This window comes from Python bivittatus, unplaced genomic scaffold (genome assembly GCF_059951505.1).
Source record: "Python bivittatus isolate LINGU-HERP-01145 unplaced genomic scaffold, Pbiv_v1 ctg000310_np1212, whole genome shotgun sequence".
NCBI lineage: Eukaryota > Metazoa > Chordata > Lepidosauria > Squamata > Pythonidae > Python > Python bivittatus.
In genome coordinates, this window is record NW_028277054.1 from 739,121 (window position 1) to 761,660 (window position 22,540).

A 22,540-nucleotide genomic window follows, 5' to 3' on the forward strand; every position below is an offset into this window, starting at 1 on the left:
GCGCCCTCCGCATCTCCGTGCCCGCGGGATGCGGGTGCCGCCCTCGAACGGGCCCCGGGGCTCTGCACCCGGGATTCCCCTGCGCGGCTGCGGTGGCAGCTTCGGGATCCCGTGCCCCCGGGGAAGGGCGGCTCGCCAGGAGGGGCCCCCCTTTGTGGAGCCACCCCGGGCACAGCGGGCACGGAGGACCGGGAGCTCGCGGAGCGTCCCTTGCAAACGCCCCGGACCCCGACGGCCGAGCAGCCGCTCCTCGACACCCGAGAGGCCGGGCCGTGAAGCCGCCGCGGGCCCAAAAGCACACTCCTTACGTAGTGTTGTGGGCGGGCGCTGGACAGCACCCGGCTTCCCTCTCTTGGCCAGCGACCTCGCTGTTGTGGGGAGGAGGGGGTGCCCCCTTGAGCTCGTGGATAAAGGGGTAATAAATGGTCCTGATAATAAATGCCCGGGCTTCCTCTAAATAAGTGTAAGGTATTTATGAAGGAAAAAACCAACTTCTTTTTAAAATGAAGGGGGCTCTGCTGCCTCGTTCAGGCGCCTGCTGTATGTACTTGTACAGCCCCCTATTGAAAGGACTTCCGACTCTCCCTGATCAATGAACGTAAGGATCGGTTGCCTAAACGCCGCCGTCTACCCAAGCCAATTGCCCTCCTCCTGGTGCAACGGAGCCGCTCTGCAGCCCCCGGGGTCTTGATCGCTGCCCGTCTGTGCCCAGGACCGCGCTTCCAACACGGGCATTCAGAGGCAGGCGGGTGCGATGGGCATTGGGATTCAAGACCTGATGTGGCAGGAGCACGGTGGGCAAACGCTCCTGTCTGCCTTCCCTGGGCCTGGCCTGCGCCTAACCCTGCTCCTGTCCTGGCCCAGGGTTGGGCTGGCCCCCATTGCCAGGAGGCCCCCGGCGGCTCTCCGGGGCTGGGCCCCTGGCGGCCAGGGGCGCCGCCGCGCTCCCCCTCAGGGGGACGGGCAGGCGGCCGCCAGGCTCTCTGCCTGAGGGACGGTCAGCGGGAGCTTCTTCCCAGGGAGAAAGGCTTTCACTGGAGCTCTTGGGTGGCATCAGTTCCAGCCCTGGGGAGATCCCTCCCTTCCCCCAACTGAGGCTGAGCCGGGGAGGCGTTTTCCTGCTTGCACGCTGGATGCTACGGGGAACTTTAGAGGGCCGGGCTGCCTCCCTCTGGTTTGGACGTCACCTTCTGCCCCGTGTGATCCAGAGAGTAACATCTGGAAAAGCCATGGTTTCTTTAAGCAGAGGATACTGTGAGGCTGAGCATTACCGTGGAGGCCCATCTTCCCCGGAGGGTGGAGGCCCAGGGTGGGAAGATGTCAAGAAGCCAATAGAAGCGAATACGTGTAGCTCGGGGTTGAACTGTGGAGTCCTCGGTTGCTTTCTTGCAGATGTTTTGCTACCCGGCTAGGCTAGCCGCGTAACAAAACGTCTGCAAGAAAACAGCCAAGCTCAGAGAACCCCACGGACTCCAGGATGTCAAGAAGGGCAGAAGGGAAAGAAGTTTATCCTGCCCTGCTGTGACTCTGGAGGCCACCCCCTTGGCTTTGCCCCACACATCTGGCTGCCCAAGCAGAGCAGCTAAGGGCATTCCCCCCAGAGCCCCCACTGCTCTTGGAGGGACAAGTCATCCAATATCATGGGATGGCCAAGTTCTTTGGTGCAAGAGATGGAAAATCCCCCAGGCATCTCTCACTCCTTGGCTGCAAGAATACAGTTGTAATAAATCTGATTCTGTGTATACATCTGCATGTATTTCTGTGTTTGTGAACATGCCTTTCCTGAACTTTAAGGGATGATCTGCATTTGTCTTGGGCCTGGTTCAACTTGTTTGTGTTTGAAAAATCCTCTGTGTGAGTTCTTCTGAACTAAATACCTTTTATTAAGCATCTTTGTGCTAGTCATGGTGCAAAGGCACCATCCAGGGCAGAGTGGATTTCCCAGGCTCCTTAAATGTGCCTGCCAGGATGCAATTCCCCCAGGGTGTAGAGACCCGCTCCAGGCACTTTGTCGGTGCAGCTCTTGTTGGTCCTGTGAGCTTGGGGGTGGAGGAGGAGCTCTGTAATTTGCCTAATTAATTGGCAATCATAATCCTTACATGTTTGCAAAGTCATTCCATTTCTCCTAGGCCTCCCCTGTCACTACTAATTAATGTGGCGCTTTTTTGCTAATTTCCATTGGGACAAGGAGAAAGTGGCACTTGCTCTAATCCTGCTTTCTTTGAGAGCGAATGTCCTCGGCAGTTTTCTACGCAAAGTAACTCCAACTGAATTCAGAGGGGCTTCCTCTCACGGAAGTGGGAATGCAATATGAAACAGTCCCACCCTTCCTGCTATTGTGTAGCCTCCCAGTTTCGCCAGCGGGTCATTGGGAGCTCCCCCCCCCCACTTGTTTCAGACTGGGGGCCACTGGCAGGAGAGCGACCCTCGATAGCCCAGGATCCGCTTCTGCCTTTCTCGCTGCCTCATGCTTTACGGCTCGGCAGTCATCAGCACAAGGGCCGAGCCAGGGCACACAAAAGCAGGTTAAGCTTCATTTGCACTGCTGCAGTTGCCATTCTGACCTTTTTGACCGTGCCCTGCAGACCCCCCAGTCCGAACCCTGGCTCAAGCTAAGCCGCATTGGGGTCAACATCTGAACTGACATCTGATATCCAGCACGTTGCCACGCACATCATGATGCCACTTGCACGATTATGTCATGGCACCTACGATGTGACTAGCCCACCTTTGCCCCCTACCTTCTTTGCTTGCATTTGCACTGGAGGGGGAGCATTTCCGACCCAGCTCCACCCTGTTCCTCGGTGCCCCCAGCAACCTCGAGGCGCTGAGATGTGTTGGTCATGATCGCTGGAGGGCAAAGGGGGTTCCTTGGGACGTCTGGCTCTATGTCTGCGGGCATTTGGAGAAGCCGTCCTCTCCCTAAGAAAGAAGGGCTCTTGGATGCTTCGTTAGGCCTACTCTTATCGTCGCTGCTTAACTGCTTGAGGTGAAATGTTCACAGAGATAGCTTGCCCTCAAAAGCTTTGTTGTTTTGGGGATTTTTTTTCCCTAGAAGAAAAGTACTCTGTACACTCTCGGGAGTACTCTGTCTTCGGATCTACCCTTGTCTTGCTCTCTTTCTGCCTGCAGGCATTTCCAAAAATGGGCAAATTAGTGCTGAACCTGATTCAGTGGACAGAAGATTTGCTTCACCTGCAGGGAAGTGAGCTATGAGGAGGCGTGCTTTCCCCCCAAAGACCTGTGAGGACATCTCCTTCTGCTTCTTTAGGGCGCTGGCTCACTGGACGAGGCAAGGGACCGATATCTGCCTGGCATTGCCCCAGGGCCTGGGAAGGGTGGAGGCGTTTCCCTCTTTGCCTTGGAAACAGAGCACATCCTTCAAGCATCAAGCAGTCCGTGGCATCCTGGGCCACGAACCAACCACATCTTAGCCTGCCGCATTGCACAGACCCAGCCTGGTAGTTAGCACATGGTTCAATGCGTGGTGAAATCCAGAAAGTCAGGTTAATAGAGTAAATCAGTTAACCATGGTAAGATGTCCTGGAAGCTGTCATGGCATCAGCCCCTTTTCTGGGTTTGTGTAAGATGTGAAACGTCAAGGACCAAAGCAGCTGGTTTGCACAACAAGCTAAGTCACCCAAATGCTCACCCACAAACCTCACCAAACTTGGCATGTGGATTTGTGCATACTCAGACACTCGGTCCGTGTGTGTGATTCACATACAGACACACCTGCTTTTTCAGATAATCCGGGTCAGAGCGGTCCAGCAGGAAAGTGACTCCTTGGGTGAATTTTCCTGGGTGCCACTAGAAAGCAGCAACTCCTCAGTGAGAAAATTGAGCTGGCTTGGCGTTGCCAGAAGACGAGGCGGCAAAGGCAGATTTGCTGAGGCAGCGGCATCTGGAGAAGCCTTTTGCCCTGAAGCCCGAGCGGGCCGGGCCCTCTGGTTAGTGGTTGCTGGCCGCTTTCTGCCCGTCAGGTCTGAGAATAGCAAATGGGCTTCATGCCCGGCTGCTGGGAACAAGGGCCAGCCTGCCTGTCTGACTGACTGGCATCCAGCCCCACTTCCTGCCTGTTCTGAGTGCCAGATTCAGAGGGCTGCCTAGGAGGAGCAGTGCACCGCTCGCCCGTGGCCAGAGGAAATCTCATAGCGGAAGAGCGCTCAAGGGTCCCTTCCGAGCCTTCCCCGCTGTGCCACAGCTGCTTCCTGCAGAAGACTGTGATGCCAGCTGGGTCCTCTGCAGATGTAATGGTACGTAGGAATGACCTTGGGAGATGTTGGGAAGAACCACAACCTGGGGAACAGTCAGCTAAGAGGCAGAGGAGACCCCAGAAGGAATGGGGCCCTGGCAAACATCTCAGAAGGACCCTCCCTAGTTTCTCGGGCTGTAAAGGGGCCTGGGTGGGGCAGGGAGATGGACTTGAGGCTTGCCAGATTCTGTTAATGTAACCTTCAGTAAAGGAGAGCTGGTTCAACTGGGTGTGCTTCTTGTCTGGACTACCTCGCAAGGCTGGCAGCGGAAGAGCAGCAGGCAGCAGCGGCTCCAGGTGGGTGATTGCGAGGCTGAGGGAGGGGGGCCTTGGCTGGAGGGGAACCCAAGGGGCTGGGCCACCTTAAACCTTCTGAGTCTGGTGGGGGGCAGGGATCAGTCTCCTTCATGCTGATTAAAAGTGGAGGCAAAGGAAGGTTTTATTCACATTTTTGTTATATTTGAAAGGCCCTCTGCCTCGTGTTCCAGCAGAGGCGGGTTCAGGGCTCGGTTCCATCAGATCCACTAGGCAGACCCAGCATCACCGAGGCCTTTACACCGGCCGCATCTCCGTTAACTGCCCAGTTAGACTGAACGGGGCCATGTGGTTCGTGGTTCCGGCTACGGTAGCAACAGGCTCACCCCCTTAAGCCACAACTTAACATGCTTGGCTGTAGCATTGTGATATAAAAACAGCAGCCGATTTAATAACTTGCGTTTGGCATATTGTTGGAACCAGCCGCTGTGTCCAAAACACTTGGTTTCTAGTAAGTGGGCTTAGAGCTGCAATCTGGAACCCCCTGCTCCAAATTTAGTGCTTTTTACGATGCCAGCAAGGGGGGTATTTCAGTGCTCAGTGTCTTGAAGGAGGGGTAGCTGCAGCCACTGCAACGGAAACTGTCTTTGGTACCCCACTTTGGTTGAGCTGTCTGTAGTCACGGAGCAAAGAGGGAGGGGGCCAGAGGGTCTGCCTGCCTGAGGTCTTCAGAGCGGAGGAATCCCACCTACACTCAGGTCTGTACAGCCTTCCACCCCTCCCCACACTGTTCTGCCAAATTTGGAGAAAGGGGCGACTGAACCCTGTTTCTTGGGGGGGACAACTGCGTCCTGCTCATGGGCTGCTGAAAGCTCTTTCCGATTCAGTGGTGCCTACAAGAAGTAAAACTAAAAACTGCCCCAACATTTGCTGACCTTGAGCTGCAAAAACACGAGACACATTTTGAGAGTCACGTTTCCATGCTTTTAATTATGTTTCCAATGGCAAGGCACGACAATAAAGGCTGGGCTGAGACGGAAGGGCCATCTGCTCCAAGTGGCTCTTGGGGAGGGAAATGCCTTTGAAGTTGGAGGAGAGGAGAACAAAGCGCTGCGTGAAAGATCTTAAGGCATCCGCGGGAACAAATCTTCCACACAAGGTGACAAACCTGACCGTGCTCGAAGTGGAGAAGAAGGTCCTTGGCCGATCAAATACATTTGCCGCCGCTGTTAACAGGGGGAGCTGGACACTAATCCACGCCTCCTTCTTGTTTTTCTGCCTTATCTTGATGCTCCAGTTCACAGGGGGAACCTGCCAATTCTTGCCTGCTGCAGAGCGGATTCCAGGTCTCCCTTTCATCGGGACGCCGAGATCTTCGGTTTTGCTCTGCTGCTGTTATGAGACGTGGGCAGGAGAGGAGATTCTGGGAAGGCGGTGTCCGCACATTTGCATCGGACCTTCAGACACTGGGGGCTCCGGGGGTCACCTTGGCAAGGGCGGGCAGGGTGGTGGCAGCTCCCTTCTCGGCTCCTTCCGCGCCAGCTTGGCCAATTCAGGTGCACTTGCAGTAGTAAGCGGAGATGGCGTCGTTCCAGTTACCAAAGAGCCCTCTTTTGTATTCTTGGAGCCGAGGATAGGCCCCCGTTTTAAATTTTCGCGTGCTGCCAGTTTTACCCTTCTTGTACCAAACAGTGAGCTCGCAGCGCGTTGCCACCACCAGTGAGGAGATCTTGTTGTTGAAAGCTGTGGGCATGTAGGGCTGGTCTTCCCCAGCTGGCACCACCAGAACGCTCCCCGCGCAGCACAGGTCATAGTAGGGGCTGTCGTCGGTATACATCTGGGAGCAGATCCTGGTGCCGTTGGGGTTCTTCAGGTCCGCAGGGGCCGGGCACTGGGCCTGGCTCATGGCAAAGAGCAGCTGGAGGAGGAGGAGGAGGCTGAGTAGGGCCTTCATCTCGGCAGCAGCTGGGAAGAGTGTGTGCAGTCCCGGGCAAGAGGGTGGCTTTATAGAGCTGCCCTCCTGCAGGCATGGCGGGCGCAAGGTCAGCCCATGGAACATGGGCTGGGCTCCAAGGTCGCAGGGGGGAACGGGCCAGCTGGGATGCGCTTTCGAAGGCGGCCTTGGCGGCTCCGGAGATATGCCAGGGCCAGGGCAGACTCCGGTGCCAACTTCGCAGGTCTGCCCTGCGCCCCTTCATCTGCCCTGCTGACGGGCGGAATCGATCTCCAGGGCGGCGCCGCCGCCTCCCTCGCGGGGGCTCTCAAGGCTTCCCCGCGCAGCTGGAGCCTTGCCCGCGCGGCGGAGGGAGGCGAGTCGCCGCCTCTCCCTGCCCAGCTGGGGACGGCAGCACCGGGCGCCCGCCTTATCTTTCCAGCTGGAGCAGCCCTCCCCGTTCTCACCTGCGCCCTCTCCCAGGCCCAGCTGCGGCTTTCCCGGGCAGAGGGTTTCGCCCCCGCCGCCAGCGCCCCCGCCCTTTCCGAGCACGTGCTGACGCTCCGGGGCGGATGGGGGCTGTCGCCGCAACCCCCCAGCCCTCGGGGCGCCTCCCGCGGCGGGACGAGGCCGCTCGGGCTGCCCCGGGTCGGCGGGGCGGGGCGGGCTCGCCCCCCACCTCTCCGCCGCTGCTCTCCCAGGTCGCCCCGGGAGGGCCGGCTCCGGCCGCGAAGGGCTGCTCGCCCCGCGCCCCCGGCCCGGCAGGGAAGCTGACTCGGGGCGGGGCCGGGGCCGGGCGCCCAGCCGCGGGCGGCGCCGAAGGGAGCCGGGACGGGGCGTGCAAACTCTGAACGTCGGAAGCAGCGCCCGGCCGCGGGGGAAACGGGTCGCTTCGCCACCGAGAGTCAGCGAAGCGAGAGGCGGCAGCGGCCGGCCGAACCGCGGAAGGGCGGGGCGAGCTCCCCTCGCCACGCCTCTCCTCCTCGGGATTGGTTTACGTGCTCTGCTTCGCCGAGATCGCAGCGGCGCTTGCTCCACCTCTCTTTTGCGCCGTGCCTCCCGCCCGCGCCTCTCTTAATATACATGCGGCGCCCAGAATCCTTTGCGGCCACCGGCTTCGGGAAAATACCCGGGGAAAAGCGGGTAATTTTTCCCAGAAGCGTCGCCCAAGCGGGAGACGCGCATCGCGGAAAGCAGGCGTGGCGCGTCTGCCGGAGCTCCCGCTCGCCGCTGGGCGGGCTCACTCTCACGTGAGAAGGCGTCTGGCAGGAGGGCGCCCGGGCCGGCCGCGCTCCCTGCCAGCTTTGCGCAGTGGCAGTATCGTAGCCAATGAGGTTTATCCGAGGCGCGATTATTGCTAATTGAAAACTTTTCCCAATACCCCGCCTTGACGACTTGAAATATAGTCGGCAATGGCAATTTTTGACGGTCTCTACGGAGACTGACTGTGGCTGTTACCAAAAGTAGAGGAGAGCGGGAGTCGGCGTCTGTGCCGCTACCCTGGAACCTGGGTCCCCGAGGGCGGTGCCCGGTCCGGCGACAGCGTTCGCTGCCTGCGAGCTCTCGGGCCCGGTTAGCTGGACTCCGAGAAGCGGCCTTCTCTCGGGGCCCCGCGGCTGACCTCAAGAACTGCCAATCCCGGCCTTCTTCACTGGAATCTTCTCTGCGGAGACGGGGGGGCGGCGTCCCTCCAAGAAGCGGGGCGTTGGGGAGGGCAGCAGGGTCCCCCGCGGCGGGTAGTTTTCTGGGCCTTCGGAGGAAGAGCAGCCGCGGGCCGCGTCCGAAGGGGCCGAGGCCCCGCCGGGAGGGCTGCCTGGCTGCGGCCGCAGCTGCCCCACCAGAGCCGGGAACGCCGGGTGCATCCCGGAGGGCGAGCGGTTCGCTTCTCATCCCAAGGGGGCGTTGCAGTAGGGCTGCCAGCCTCGCCCCCCAAGAAACGTGGGGGAGCTGCAGACCGGCTGCTTTGTCTTAACAGCCCCCCCCCGCCCTTTTGCAGGCTGGTTTGTTACACCGTTGACTGCGCAGCTGCTCTTTGCAGGACCCGACTCGGGGGAAGCCCCGGGGACCTTTTGCGGCTCTCTTTGCTCAGTAGGCAGAACCCCTGGCAAGGACTTTTGAATGAACACATCGATGAAGTCTGCTCGCCTTGGCATCTGCCCTGCCCATCTGGAGGGAAGGAGCATTTTTATTTTGGGCTTTTAGGCACCTCTGGAAAGAGCGTCTCCTCCACGTGTGGGGAGGGGGCTTCTTCTGAGGCAAAACCTGCACCGGCCATTCCAATCAGCTCTTGAATTATTATTTAATTTTTAACCTTCCGTGATTCAGTGACAAATGGCTTGCTGCGTTTTTCTGGAGCCTTTTCCCAGAATCACTTAACTGAGTTAGCTTTAAGTGCACCCATGCACTGACCTACCTGGGAGTAAGCGTAAGGGACTCAGTGGGGGGTACTCAGACGAGATTGTTAAGGCAGCACGGTGGAGGTGGCAGGCCGGCCGGCTGGCTTCCGGCGGTCTGTCCCTCAGCCGCCATTTCCTGATGGAGCTACCTGCACACTGGCACATGTTAGACTGCAGGCTTTTAACGGAGGGCCCGGAAGAAGGGTCCATCTGGTCACGGGCTCCATAAATGGTCAGGCTGGTCTCTCCCTTGCACCTCAACTGACTGCCTTCCCTTTTACTCTCCAGCCCGCCGACAGGCAGAACGCCTGCCTGCTTCTGGAGGCCGGTTTTGCTTAGGAAGCATCGGACCTTCCGCTGTGGGGGCTTTGACCGCCTCTAATTCTCTCCTCTAATCACCAAGCCCGTCTGAGCCATCATTCTGGGCTAAAGAGTGAAGAGAAGGGGAATAGAAAGGAGCAGCAGGTGTGCTTTGCGGTTGGCACAGTTGGGGGGCAGTGGGCAAAGAAAAGGTGCCCCACGTGGCTGGCTGTGCTTTGGCATTACGGAGGTGGCTGCCTCTGCCTCTGAGCATGGAAGAAGGTAATTTATGCACCCATTTCATATTTCCTACCTAATAGTTTTATGTTTTTATGACAAGCTTCAGTTGTTCTGTTGAGAGCTGCTGCTAAGTAGGTTTCTGGCTTCTGCAAGTAAGGTGGAGTCACAAATTACCTTCAGTGCCTGGAGCAGAGAAACCCGACAGCTTTGTTAGGACTGCAAAAAATGGAAGCAGCCCGGAGGAGCGCTGGAGAAGGCTTTAAAGGTTTTTTTAACGTTTTGTTAACGCTGGGCACTTTGCAGAACGTTTTTCCCCCTCCCAAGGGCTGGCTCACGATGCAGAATTGTGTCCACCCCTTTCGACTGTTTTTGTTCTGGTTAAATTGTGCCTTGATGTTTTACTACTGTTTTTGCCTTGAGCCACGATGAGGAGTGTTGCAGCGAGGAAAAAAGAAGAAGGAAGGGGTCGTCGGATATGCGCTCTACGAGCCGCTTGCTGCTGTTTGTTACAAACGTTTCTCACCCTGCTCTAAAGTCTAAGGAGTTGGGGACCAGCTTGCGAGAGAGAGAGAGAGAGAGGGAGAAATATCGTGATAGCAACTTCCTTGAGTTAAGCCAAAATTAGAGCAACCCCTCCAGGGAAATAGCAGGCGGATAGGAGAGCCCAGCGTTTCTCAACTTTGGCGACTTTAACAGGTATGGACTTCACCTCCCAGAATTCCCCAGCCAGCATTGCTGGCTGGGGAATTCTGGGAGGTGAAGTCCACCCATCCTAAAGTGGCCAAGGCTGAGAAAAGTTGGGGTAGCCTATTTCTCTACCTATCGTTTAATCTCAGAGGCGCCTTTGGCACTTTCATTTCTCAGCTCCGGTGACACTGAAAGGGAAGAGGCAGGGGAGCTGTGGAACACCTGGACTGGATGCAAAGATTGGGCTCAGCCTTCCCTAACGCCACGGCAGCAGCACGACTCTCGGAGCCCTGCTGCCCGGCTCTGCTGCCGAGCCTCAGCAACTTTCAAATGGCAGGTAGACCCATCAAAACCGAATCATGTATTTCAACAGGATATGCCGCCCCCCCCGCCCCCCCCGGCCAAATTGGCTCTAAGGGCAGTCTCTGCGCCAGGGAACGAACTGGCAGGAACTGCAGCCAGGTCATGGAACCACACAGAAAGGCAGAATCTTGCCTTTGGTTTGTCTTTCAGCTTTTTTTTTTTTTTGGCAATAAATCTGAGTGCAAAGCCCATAATGCGGATTTTTGTCTGATGTGACAGAAGTGCTATTTTTAAAAGGCAGTCTACCACACGGGAAACATGTTTTAAAGCATGTGCTAAGACAGACCATCGGATAGCAGGCAGCGTGCACCCCTTTCTTTCTCAGGAGTAGCTTCTGCTGAATACGGTGGGGCTTACTTCCGTTTGCACAAAAGTAGGGGGGTTAATTTTTAAAGCCCAGGGGAGAACGCAAAGAGGGGTCTCGAAAGAAGGTTTGATCCCTGTGCCTGCAATGCTTTCTCTCCTCCTTGCAATAGATCTTCAGATTGGAGACCGGCTGGTGGATGGAGAATTTTCCCGTCCTAACTGCTTCCCCTCCAGGAGTTGCTGATCCCAATCAAGCAAACCACATTGTGGCTTAGTGCCACGGCTGAACAAGGCTCTTCTTTAACAGCAAAGCTGCCAGGCTGCACTGGCACCTCTTGTAGGAAGAGGGCTTGCCTGGGGGCTGGAGTTCAGTTGAGAGCCCAAACGGAGCATGGTGCGGAGATACGGACGCCGTCTATGGCAGCCCAGGAGCCCGCAGACCGAGGAGGTTAATGGCCTGGTCCGAGTCAGAGCTGAGATTCAGAAGGCAGAGCGGGAAGCAGGGTGCAGGAACGTGGATCCGAGGCCGGTGAGTTGTTTCCCAAAAGGAAACCAGCTATGCTTAAGCAGGCCAGATGCAGGGGTGGCTGGATTACAGGCATTTGTGCCTGTGCTTCTTGAGGTGCAGAGCAGCGTGCCTCTGCCTGGCTCCCCAAAGCTCCAGAGTACCTTTGACTGGGTACTCTGCCCCTCGTCCCTGACTCCTCCCGCTGGCGGCTGGCTGGGTCAGCCACAGGGGCTCGTTGCTTGCTGAGGTTGACCACCGGCTGGACTGCGGCCCTTGGCCTTTGATGCCTCTGAGTCAGAGCAGGCATCAGCCAAACACCTGGGCCCAAGCGCCCAGCCACTTTGATGGAGCTCGGCGGTCACACTTCACACTGTTCTGGTGGATCCAAGCTGACTGGTTGCCCCTTCCCCTAGGCCAGCTGGATCCCCCAGAGGTGTTGACCTCAGCTTCCAAAATGCTTCCCATAACACGACTCGTGCTGAGAATGTGGGGAGTTGAAATGCGTAGCCAGGGGAGGGGGCAGAGTCGTGCCCAGGAATAGCCTCCAGCGCTGACCCTTTCCAAGATATTCTGCAGAGGTTCGGTCTAGGGGTGCTGGGGGGAGAAATGGCAGATTCATACATTTTTTGAAAATAGGAAATCCAGCGCTTCCTTGGGCCGGTCTCCAAGTGTAGAGCAAAACAGACAAATTTCTTGGGAGACTGAAGGAAAGCTGGAGATTAAACCCAGCTGTGGATAGGGCATATTAAAAGGCTGTATTTCACAGATGTTGTAAATCTGTTTGCTTTCAAGTTCACCGTTAAAGCCTTGGACCTTTCAACCAGTGATTGGTATATTGCTCTCTGGATGTGTAGTTAAAGATAGTTCTTTCTGCTGAGGACCAGGGCGACCTGGACCCTCGAGGCCAAGTCCCTGGCTGCAGGGGTGGTCAGCCAAGGTCTTCTGTAGGCAAGCATTTGGAAAGGAAGGGAAACCTGTCCATCGCCAGTGCTCAGGGGCACTTCTTCGTTGCCTGCCTCCAGACCCGTTTTCCATCTTTGCTTTGCCTCGCAAAGTTTGCAGGGCCTTCATCACTATCAGTCATATTTTGCGCTTCTCTTTGGGTGGGTCTGATGCTGTTTGCGTGGGTCTCACTGTGGCAAGGACAGGGATCCCCCACTCCCAAGAGGGGCCGCAGAAATCTTCAGCCTTATTTTCCCCTTCCCCCCTCTCTCCTTTTGGCCCAACCCTTAGTATTTTGGCAGCAGATGGGAAAGACTTAATTTATTTAAATGAACAAAAGAAGAAAAAAGTGACGGTGTTTAATTGAATTACATATGTGTGTGGGGGGAGTGAAATTACTAATCCCATCAATGCATCGTTAGCTCCTGGGTGATTAATGCTGACATTAAGTTAAAATAATTCTCGGCAGCCTTTATGTGCAGGCAGGATTTGCAGCTGTTTGGACAGAAATGAAACTAGGTAATTAATGCCGTGCCCGTGGCGGAAGAATCTCTTGGCTTGTTGGGCAGAAGGAGGGTCCTTTGCCAGGAGATCCCTAGAGGGACGCAGGGCTGAAAGCCGGTGACGCCGTGGGCAGGATTGAAAGCAGGCGCTCAAGGTGCTGCAGAAGGAAGGAGAGGTGTCCGGAGGGTGTGGTCAAAAAAGTCAAGGTGGTGGCTGTGCCTGTGTAATCAAAGCTCTGCCTGGGTTTTTTGTGTGTGTATGTGGCACATAAAAAAAGGCAGAACTTTGATTGCACCATCATGTCTGCCATCTTGACTCTTTTGACCGCACCCCACAGACACCCTGCTTGCTTCCTTCCCGCAGACAGGAAGGAGGTCGGTCTTAGGATGTGGGCCCTGATTGGCCAGACCGCCTGGAAGGCGAGGTTCGGGTACCCAGGAAGTGGGGCCTTGAAAGCTAGATTGAGTTGGGAGGGGGGCGGTGGTTAGTCCCTCAGTTCTCTCCCTGAGCGTCCTCGGGACAAGCAACCGCCTGTATGCTTGGTGTAGGTCCAGGGGACGTGCCCCTTACAATGCCCGCGCCTGCCCGAGATGGGTCATGCAGCACTGCAGTTGTGCCTCTTTTGCCAGGCCCGGGGACTGCAGTCGTCCGAACCTGCTGCGAGTCCTGCTGCAGCCTGGGCAAGAGCGGTGGTGCCGCGTTTGCTGCCAGAGAGACGCTTGCCAGTGGCGGGCAGGCTGCTGAAGGCCTGGTAAGCAAGACCGCCCTGGTGGGCTTTAGCCTGGCACGACCCTGCCTGCCGAGCCGAGGGGTCTGGGGTGTGAAACTCTGGCCGGACCTCCGGCCTTCCAGATGGGGCTGCCGTTTCTTCCCTCCGCCTGCTCGGGCGGGGCCGATGGGAGCTCCAGTACTAACCCGGCCGAGGCGGCAGACCGAGGGGGCTGCTCGGAACCCGTCTTTCGTGGCAGAATGGAGGCGTTCTCGATCTGGGGGGGCGTGGGCCTGGCCAGCAAGAGTTAAGCCTGGGGGGCTTCGGGGCTGGCTCCACACCTGGTTTGCACGCTGGACGCAGCCCAAACAGGGTCTGGTTTCGGCTTAGCCGGCTGCGGTTACAAAAGGTCGCGCTCCGCTTTGGCCCGGTCTGCGAGCCCGGCTGCTGGGGCTTGTTAAGCCGGCCAGATATTGTTCCCGGGTCGTGCTCTGGAGGTCCGGCTGATCCTGCTGGGATTCTGAGCCCCCAGAGACGAGGGCCGATTGTGGTTTTAGGACGTTATAAAAGAACAACAATGTAGGTGCTCGCTGTGTTGGCACAGTATAAAATTTAATAAATAGTATTGAAATGTCTGTTTATAAGATAGCAAATAATAAATACAATTATCGTTTGAACCGTCACATGGAGTCATATTCTTTGGTCTAACAGCTGAAAGTCTATTACACCGTATCTTGTTAGGACTGGCCTTGCGAAACAATTAGGAGTACAGCGTTATAACGTTTTTTACAATTTTTGCATGATAGTGGAAAGTGTTCTCTTTCTGAAGGCTTCTGTCTCTTACCAAATGCTCGGTCCTGGCCCCTGTTCCCCATTCTGGCTCTCAAGAGCCATTTGTTATTTATTTATAGCCACCCATCTCACACAAAGTGACTCTGGGCGGCGTACAACCATTAAAAAGAATAAATACATAAAAACAATTACGAATAAAAAAATATAAAAAACTATATAATTCTCATTTAAGTGGGCTTCTCGGCTGTCCCTTTGCCTGATCCTCCGAGAAGCTCCGCTGGAATACTTTGACCCTGAGTCCAGACCCAGTTCAGCCGCTGATTTATCCAAAATAAATAATTCTGCTCACATGGCTGGCGCTTCCGACAGAGGTCAGCCTTGTTTGTTCACTGCAAGAGGGTTAGCTCACTTACAATTCCCTTTTGAAATTATAACCATTCTGGGCAGACAGGGGTGTGTGAATAAATAACATTTTTATGAATACCGTCCACTTTAAATAATGGGTCTCCCCCTGCTTCCCTCCCTCCTGAATGTGTTAATTTCAGATCCAAGGAGATTAAAATAAATTACATAAATATAGCAGCCCTTTTATAATAGTGTGCTATCACAATTTTGCAAGCACACCATTTTTCATGAGGCACTTGAGTGACTCCATCTCCTGCCAGAGGAGAATTGCAGACATGGTGCAATAGGCTTCTGGGATGTGTGAAAGGTTCCTGGCGAGCGTCCTGCGCAAGGATGCGAGTCTTGAGTGCTGGCAAAGATGCGGCATTTTGCTCGACGCGGATCTTTGGAGCGGGAGGGCATAAATAAGACGGGGAGTCCCAGAAAGGCCTGATGGGGAGCCCAGAGCAATGCGCTGGATCCTTTTGAGGTTAAAACTTCCCTCAACTGGTGCCCTTCAGATGTGCGGGACTACTGAATAGCGCCCATCATTCCCAGGGCATCTGGAAGTCACCGTCTTGAGGAAAGCTGATGGAATACAGAACAGTCTGCAGCCCCCCCGACCCCCAGTCCTTCTGGAGGCGTCTTGGTGGTACAGAAATGCCTTCTATGGAGGAGTCGGGGTGGTTCCAGCTGCTCTTCTGATCTGGGGAGTCTTGGTCTGGCACCGCCGGCGGGCAACAGCGTCTGCAGGGTCTGGCCTCAGTGGGAGGCACGCTGGTGATGGGGGTGGCGGCGGAAGTGGTGCCTCAGCTGGCCGATGTCCTCCTCCAGAAGGCGCACGATGTTGAGGCCGACGGCCGCCTCCAGACACTTTGGCGATTGCTGGGAGGGAGGAAGTGAGCGGATATAAGCCTTTGAGACCCAAATGCCGTTTCTGCTCCGTGTGCTGCCTCTAATGGCTGATGGCCCGGAGGGGCAGCCAGGAAGCTGAGCAGGAAAAAAACCGGTGGTGTTTGTTCCCAGCTCCTGGCCATTTTAGGTAAACTGCCTTCAAGCATGGAGGGTCTGTGTGTAGCAAATCTGTAAATGTGACCATCTGTCTTCAAAATTCAATTTAATTGATTAAATTTGTTGGAGTCACCCATTCCATTAGACCACTGTTTTTCAAACTTGGCCACTTTAAGATGGGTGGACTTCATCTCCCAGAATTCCCCAGCCAGCTGTGCTGGCTGGGGAATTCTGGGAGTTGAAGTCCACCCATCTTAAAGTGGCCAAGTTTGAAAAACCCTGCATTACGAAATCCGGAAGACAATAAAAACAATTAAACCCACATAGACAGGCAGCCTGGACTAAAACAACTGAAACAATAAACCATATATATACAACAGGGCCCCCACAAATACATCAATTAACACATTCACCCCGAGTCCAGGAAGCTGGTAGCTAGCCCACACAACAAGCTGACCGTCAAGATACTTCATTTTTTTAAGCGGGTCTGTAATATCTGTGCCATGAGCTCCCCCGTCTGCCCACCTGAGCAAAGACGTTCGGGACAGTGTCTGGGGGGCTTTGCTCACCTGGACGCTGCTGCTGTTGAACTTCTGGATCTCTTCCTTGAACGACTGGAGGAGGCTGGACTTCTGGTGGTGTGAAGGGTTGTGCCGCACCTGAACCAAAGGGAAGGGGGTCGGTTGACAAGGTGCCTTTCTCTCGGGATCCCGGGTGTGGGGGGGGAGGAGGAGGCGGAGGAGGTCTCTCTGCAGGGCTGTACTTACACATACGGCCAGGTCATCCTTGAGCGGGACTAAGAACTCCAGAATCTGGGAGGTGTGTCTGGAGAAAGCAGGCTCGCTGATGCTCAGCAGAACGGGCACAGCCAGGGCCAGTTCCGCCTCCAAAGCTTCCAGCTTCTCCCATTTCTACCAAAAAAGATGTCCCTTTATTAGTTTGGAATATTCCAAAGGGAATATCCTGGGGGGCAAAGCAGGAGCAGGTACAGAAACTCCCGAGCCAGCCTGAGCAGGTATCTCCCCTTTCCCAGATTTGCTTCTCACACCCACCAAGGGTTTGTGGCCGGGGAAGAGTGGCCTGAACATGGCGCTGGCAGGCTGGTCGAGAGCTCTGCAGTGGGGCTGGCTGGTGTGACTCTCCTCCAACGGGCATTCCAGCTAATACTGCCACCTGAAGCCCTAGCCTCGGAGGGCTTCTTGCTGGCACGCAGGCTCACTGGGCTTCAGTCCTCGCTGCCTCTTGCCACTTGGCCTGAGTGCCAGCCTCCATTCCCTGGGCCCAGATCCCAAACCTGAGTGCCTGGAGCGGACCCTTGGCCAATACCCTCTTCCAGAGGGCAGCTGTCCCCAGATGACCCAAATGGTGCCCAGCCTCAGCCCTGTTAGGGCAGCCCCTCCCTCCAGCTGCCCCTTCAACCTGTTGGTCTCCGTGGGCAGCCCTGCTCAGTGCCCACTCTTTCTGCTCTGGGAGGGACTCCCTGCCTTCCTCTTCAGATAGCCTTTCTAGGTTGAGGAGGTAATACAAAGATTGTATGTGTTGAAAGCCGGTTTTTCAATGTTTGTTCCTTTAATGTTAGGCACCTTTGTGTTCTCTGGGCAGAACAGCAGGCCGTAACATGCCCAAATAATAAAATGAAAAGTCACTGGGAGGCAGAAAGACCTTCAGTTTTACGCTGGGGCGCGGATCAAAGCGATCCACAGAGGCTGTGCCGTCCACCCCCAATTCCCGGGCTGGGGGTTGGACTGTGCCAATGCCAAAGGTTCCGCTTCTGACCCCTGTGCCCAGGGCTGCCCTCCCCTTCCCCCCCCCCCCAGCTTTGCTGGTCTCTGGGCAGCCATGAGTCGCTTACATTTGTCAAGCGGTGCATTTTCCCTCGGGGGAACTGGAGATGGAGGCGGGAGCAGTTTTTCCAGGGCTCGGTGCCTCTGATCCTTTCATCTTCCTGGAATTGGAAAACCGGGGGGGGGGGGGAGGCAGCGTTAGGGCAGGGGTCCAAAAGCATTGGAAAGAAGGGCGGTCAATGCTGCAGCACTGCCCTGGAAGCTTCCAGCCTGGGGGGGGGCCTGGCAGGCCTCCTCTGCCTGACCCCACTGAGCTGCCCAGTCGGGGGGGGGGGTTGCCCAGCCGGTGGCATGGCTGCTCCTGGGCTCCAGGAGCGCTCCTGAGGCCGGGTCGGGGGCTTCAGGGCGCCGAATGACGGGTCCTGATGGCTGCGTTTGCAGAACCTCTGCCAGGTTTTCCAGCGATCCTCAGAGACTGATTGTAAACCGCTGGGGCTCTTTTGCCTTGAACCCCTCCAGCAGTCAGCATCCTCCCCTCTTCAGGGGAGTCCTTTGAAAAACCAGCTCTCCCAGCTTGCCTCAAGGACAGCCAGAAATGAACATCTGTCTGTCTGCACTTCCTTCTTCCACCCCCCAAGACTCCGAGGGGGTCGCTCAAAGCTCTTCCACCCCACCGCTCAGTCTGCAAAAGAGCCCCCGAGAGCTTCCGGATGGCCGTGCTTTCTCAACCCAGCCCCCCCATGAAATCCTCCATCATCCCCAGCCACGGCACCAGGAGACGGCCCTAGACCGCGGGCCCAGATTCGGGTCACTTACATATTGGTTCCTGAGTTTCCTAAAGGCCTCTCGATGGGTGGGTATTTGGGGGAGGCGGCAGGGTCTGACTGGCAGGCTGTGGACCTGGAGGGCTTCCAGGAGAATCACAAGTGCAAGAGGAGGCAGGATCCACTTCCCGGGACCTGAACGAAAGAAAGGAGGTTGTTAGAGGGGAGGGAACTAACTTCTCCGGAGCAAGACATCATTCTGGCACAGCTTTTCTAGCAGGATGTGGCCCCAATATGCTAGACCAGTGTTTCTCAACCTTGGCAGCTTTTAGCCTTGCTGGGTGGGGAATTCTGGGAGTTGAACCCTCTGAAAGGTGCCAAGGTTGAGAAACACTGTGCTAGACCATAGAACCATCATCCTTGGCCACCAGTCATTGGACTGGGAGGCTGCCAGACGGGGCCGCAACTTACAGCCATCCCTACCCTGTTCTCCAGATGTGCAAGTGGTCCATCCTCTCCTGGGCCTGATGGGGCTTGAAGACCAGCACATCTGGAGGCCACCAAGTTGGGAAGGCAAAGCGATGGAGTTGTCCTTGAAAGTGAAAGGGAGACTGTGGGGCCTGTATCTGTGCATTGCTCATTTTAGGACTGCAGCGTGCTGAGTAACACCTTTTTTTTAAATGAACAGGAAGAGAAGGGCAGAAAACCTTCAGGCGGTTTACCTCCTATTAGACCGGTACGTGGAAGTCGCCAGCGCTCGTACAAATTCTGTTTGATGGCTATGCCTACTTTAAAATACTACAGTCATTCCTCATGTTTTTCGAGGATTACGTACATATATGTAATTCCATGGGCTGGTTCTAACACCAAAATGAAGCCTCCATGTTCATCAGTAGTCTACCTTCAGTACTAAACCTACAAGGACAGGCAACCGGGGAAGTCCCCCCTCCCCAAGTTGTTTGTGAGGCTGGCTATGAAGGAAAAAAAAAAAGAGGCCGGGGGATTTTATCTGACCCTAGCTGCCAAATCCTTGTGCTTCGCTGGTACCCTCCTCATCCTTTGTGGCAGTCTTTGAACAGGGAATGCAGCCCAGACATTGCAGCTCGTGATGTGCCCTCTCGTGCCACGGCAGCTTCCGCCTGAGTTGGGAGCCACGTGTTGTCTGACTGAACGGGGCCAGGCCATCCGTCCAGCTCTCTCTCCGGTTTCGCAGTTCCTGAAAGCTTGCCCGCTGGGTGTCTTCCTGCAAGGCCACCCGGCGCCCCTGCTGGGTGCTGAGCCGGACAGCCTGGCTTTGTCCGGGGGGCGAGGGCAGGGCAGGGCTGGGCTGGGCTGGGCTGGGCTGGGCTGGGCTGGGCTGGGCTGAGCAGGCTCCCTGGCTGATTTAGGAGAGCGATCTCTCTGCGCCGGGCTGGTAATTAAGACTTCTGCTGGGGGGGCGGGCTTGCATGTCTAAGTGGTGTAATCGTAAAGAGAGGAGGGGGACATTGGGGTCACGTCACAGCGTACGGTTAGTTTGCAGAACTGCGGCAGAGACAAAATCCTCATCTTGGCTAGTTAGCGTCAAGGGAGCAGGAGGGCTTTGCTCCCATGAAACTGCCCCGTGTCTTGCACTGTTGCCGGCCTTAATGCAGCTTGGAGGCCTTTTGGAGGCAGGGAGGGTGGTGTTGTGGGGAATCCCTGCTTTGAGCTGTGGGGCAGGGGGGTGCTGGATGACGGGGCGGCGGATCCTGGCCGGGGGATCACCTTGCAAGGGGCTCTGAGCATGACCCCGTTGAATCCCCTCAGACAGGAAGCTTTTCCTGGGGCCTCCTTGCTAGGGACTCGGGGCGGGGGGAGGCGAGGCTGGCCAGCTGCGTTTACTCAGGGGGGTGGGCTGAGCACCGCCTCCAAACCCCTCCACAGAAAGCCCATTTTCTCTTTTACCACTCTTGGCAAGTTTACAACAGTGTGCACTATCTACCGTGTCCGGCTTGCACAACTGTCTTCCCAGTGCTGACCCCTTCCCGTGCAAAGCGTCCGACTCTCTCTCCGTCCTTTTAACATTCCCGTGCCTCACGCCCCTTTTGTGACAGGGAGGGGTAAGAGCTTCGCATTTTCTTTGCTGGCAGCTTTTTTTTTGAAGAGGATCATTAAGAAGCCGCAGGACTTCCTCTGCCTCCCCCGAAACCGAATCAAATCAGCTCCTTTAGCTGAACTGCTCCTCCGCTAAGCTCTGGGTTCCTTTCCTCCCTCTGGCCCGTTTCTGATTTATCTTCCGCTGCCTTAAAACCCAGGGCATAAGAAGGAGCAGCTGTGAAGTGCCACGCAGGGGTGGCCACGTGAAACGGCGCACCTCCGAGACCACACTGCTGCAGGGTATCCAAATCGCAGGGCTTGGCCATTTTGAAACCCCCCACCCCGTTGCACTGTTGTTCTGTTTCAGTTCTGCAGAGGGGGACCGAGTAAAGCTGACGTCCCAGGCAGATTACTGCCCCCTTCCCATCCTGTCTTTTTTTGGGGTGTAAGCAGTCCTATAGTGAAGAATAATTGTCTTTTTTGTCCTCTAGCTGTAAAGGGGCCTGAAATAATCAGGAATGTGTTGTTCCAGAGGGTACGTTTACAAGAGGGGGCCCTTGAGGTCATCCAGTCCCATCCCAAACTAAGGTGCTCCTGACAGATGGTTCTCCTGCTTCTGCTGGAACAGTCCCCAGTGAAGGGGGAGCCCAGTGCCTCTCTAGGTCATCAGTTCCACTGTCAAACTGCTCCTATTCTTAAGGGGTTGCTAAACCTGTAGGAACATATTCCTGATCCACCAACGGTTGTCTTCCCAAACTCGCCTTCTCCAATATTCCAAGGGTTCAACTCCCAGGATCCCTTTGGCCTGCATCTCTGCAAAGCACCTCGTCAGCAGGGCCAGGGGGATCCTGGGAGTTGAATCCCAGCACATCTGGGGAGCACTGGGCCCTGGAAGGTGACTGCATAGTGTCTCTTTCAGTCACGAAGAGATATTTCACATGCAAATAAGGTTCCTACTCCCTTTCAGTTCAGTTCTGGTTCAGTCCTCTTCAGGTGAGCTCTGCCCAATTTAATTTAATGGTGCTCCGTTTTGCAAGCCTCATCCTGCCTCGGGGCAATCTCCATTCAGACCCCTCAATAATACGGAGAGCAGGACTTGTTCTAAGCACACAGGCCGGACGTGCACGCATGTGATTTGAGTGACCCCTTGGAAGCTCCCTGCTAGCCAGTCCACCCGTCCTGCATCTGCTAATCCCTTGCTCTGAATCTGAGCAGCACAATCCTGCAATTGTCTCCTCAGCTCTTGACCTCTTCCTTTCTCAGGCTGACCCAATGCATGGGCAAGGGTGCTTCCCCTTGCAAGGGTGCGGTTGCTCTCTAGCTGGTCAGGATCCATTTGGGAACCATATCGATGCTCCTTCCTGAGTAGCCATGAGTGTAACCCTGAAGCTGGCAAATTGGATCATTACTGCAGTGAGGAAAAACTCTAATAAATACAGGATTGGGAAGGTATGAAAGGTTTGCGGAGTCCTTGGGGTTCTCTGAGCTTGGTTGTTTTCTTGCAAACGTTTTGTTACCCAGCTAGGTCACATCTTCAGTGCTGGTGAGTGTGGGGTGAGTGTGCTCCCTGTTATATACAGTGGCTTGCCCTGCCAATGTTGGTGGGGGGTGTTGTCTTCTCCTTGGTAGTCCCTTGATTAGGGTGTTATTTTCTGCTTGATGGTTTGTCTGGTGTTAATCCCTGCTTATCTGGGTGTTGCTTGTGGGAGAGGATCTGTTCCGGTCTTTTTGTTTCCTTCTGAGCTTTGTTACTGTCTCTTTTGAATGGTGTGTAAATGTGGCTTATGTGTCTATTGATGGCTGATTTGTCTGAAAGCCAGGCTTCCAGGAATTCCCTAGCATGGGGGTATCAAACAGTGCCTGACCACTCAACCCACCGCAGCACAACCAACACAAGCTGTGAAAAGGATAACACTGCCACGCATCAAAAACATCTCAGAAACAACCAACAGACTGTTACAACCACACAATGTCACCATAGCACACAAACCAACTAAAGCCCCCCCAAACATCTTAAGTAAACCAAAAGACGCAGTAGCCCAAGAAGAAAAAACAGGAGTAATCTACGACATACAGTGTAAGGACTGTCACAGCCACTATGTAGTACAGACAGGCAGGCGGCTGGCAGAGCGCATCCATGAGCACCAACCAGCAGTCAGAAGACCCAGTGAGAACTCCTTAACCTTACAACACACGGACAGACTCAAGAAGAGTTTCACCTGGGAAACGGTCAGCATCTTAGACCAAGCTAAATCCAAAAATGTGAGGGAATTCCTGGAAGCTTGGTATTCAGACAAGGCAGCCATCAACAGGCACATAGAGATAAACCATATTTACATGCCATTCAAA

General features: G+C 55.5%; 2 protein-coding genes and 1 non-coding gene across 3 annotated transcripts; 1 reads left to right on the top strand and 2 right to left on the bottom strand.

The window, feature by feature from the left end:
• Positions 1 to 5,480: 5,480 nt before the first annotated feature.
• Positions 5,481 to 6,496, bottom strand: SYCN (syncollin). Its single transcript, XM_007438132.4, has one exon. It carries the CDS (start codon positions 6,462 to 6,464, stop codon positions 6,063 to 6,065), a length of 402 nt encoding a protein of 133 aa, XP_007438194.2. The 5' UTR covers positions 6,465 to 6,496; the 3' UTR covers positions 5,481 to 6,062.
• A 1,247-nt stretch (positions 6,497 to 7,743) lies between these two features.
• Positions 7,744 to 7,884, top strand: LOC112541867 (U4 spliceosomal RNA). The gene has a single exon (XR_003085815.2). It is a non-coding gene; the product is annotated as a U4 spliceosomal RNA (small nuclear RNA).
• Positions 7,885 to 13,705: 5,821 nt separating this feature from the next.
• LOC148216091 (interferon lambda-2-like) lies at positions 13,706 to 20,517 on the bottom strand. Its single transcript, XM_088140198.1, has 6 exons — positions 20,469 to 20,517; positions 18,186 to 18,328; positions 17,438 to 17,530; positions 16,353 to 16,496; positions 16,155 to 16,244; positions 13,706 to 15,459 (listed from the first exon to the last, which is right to left on the bottom strand). The coding sequence occupies exons 1-6, from the start codon at positions 20,515 to 20,517 to the stop codon at positions 15,337 to 15,339; spliced, it is 642 nt and encodes a 213-aa protein (XP_087996324.1). The 3' UTR covers positions 13,706 to 15,336.
• Between the last annotated feature and the right edge of the window lie 2,023 nt (positions 20,518 to 22,540).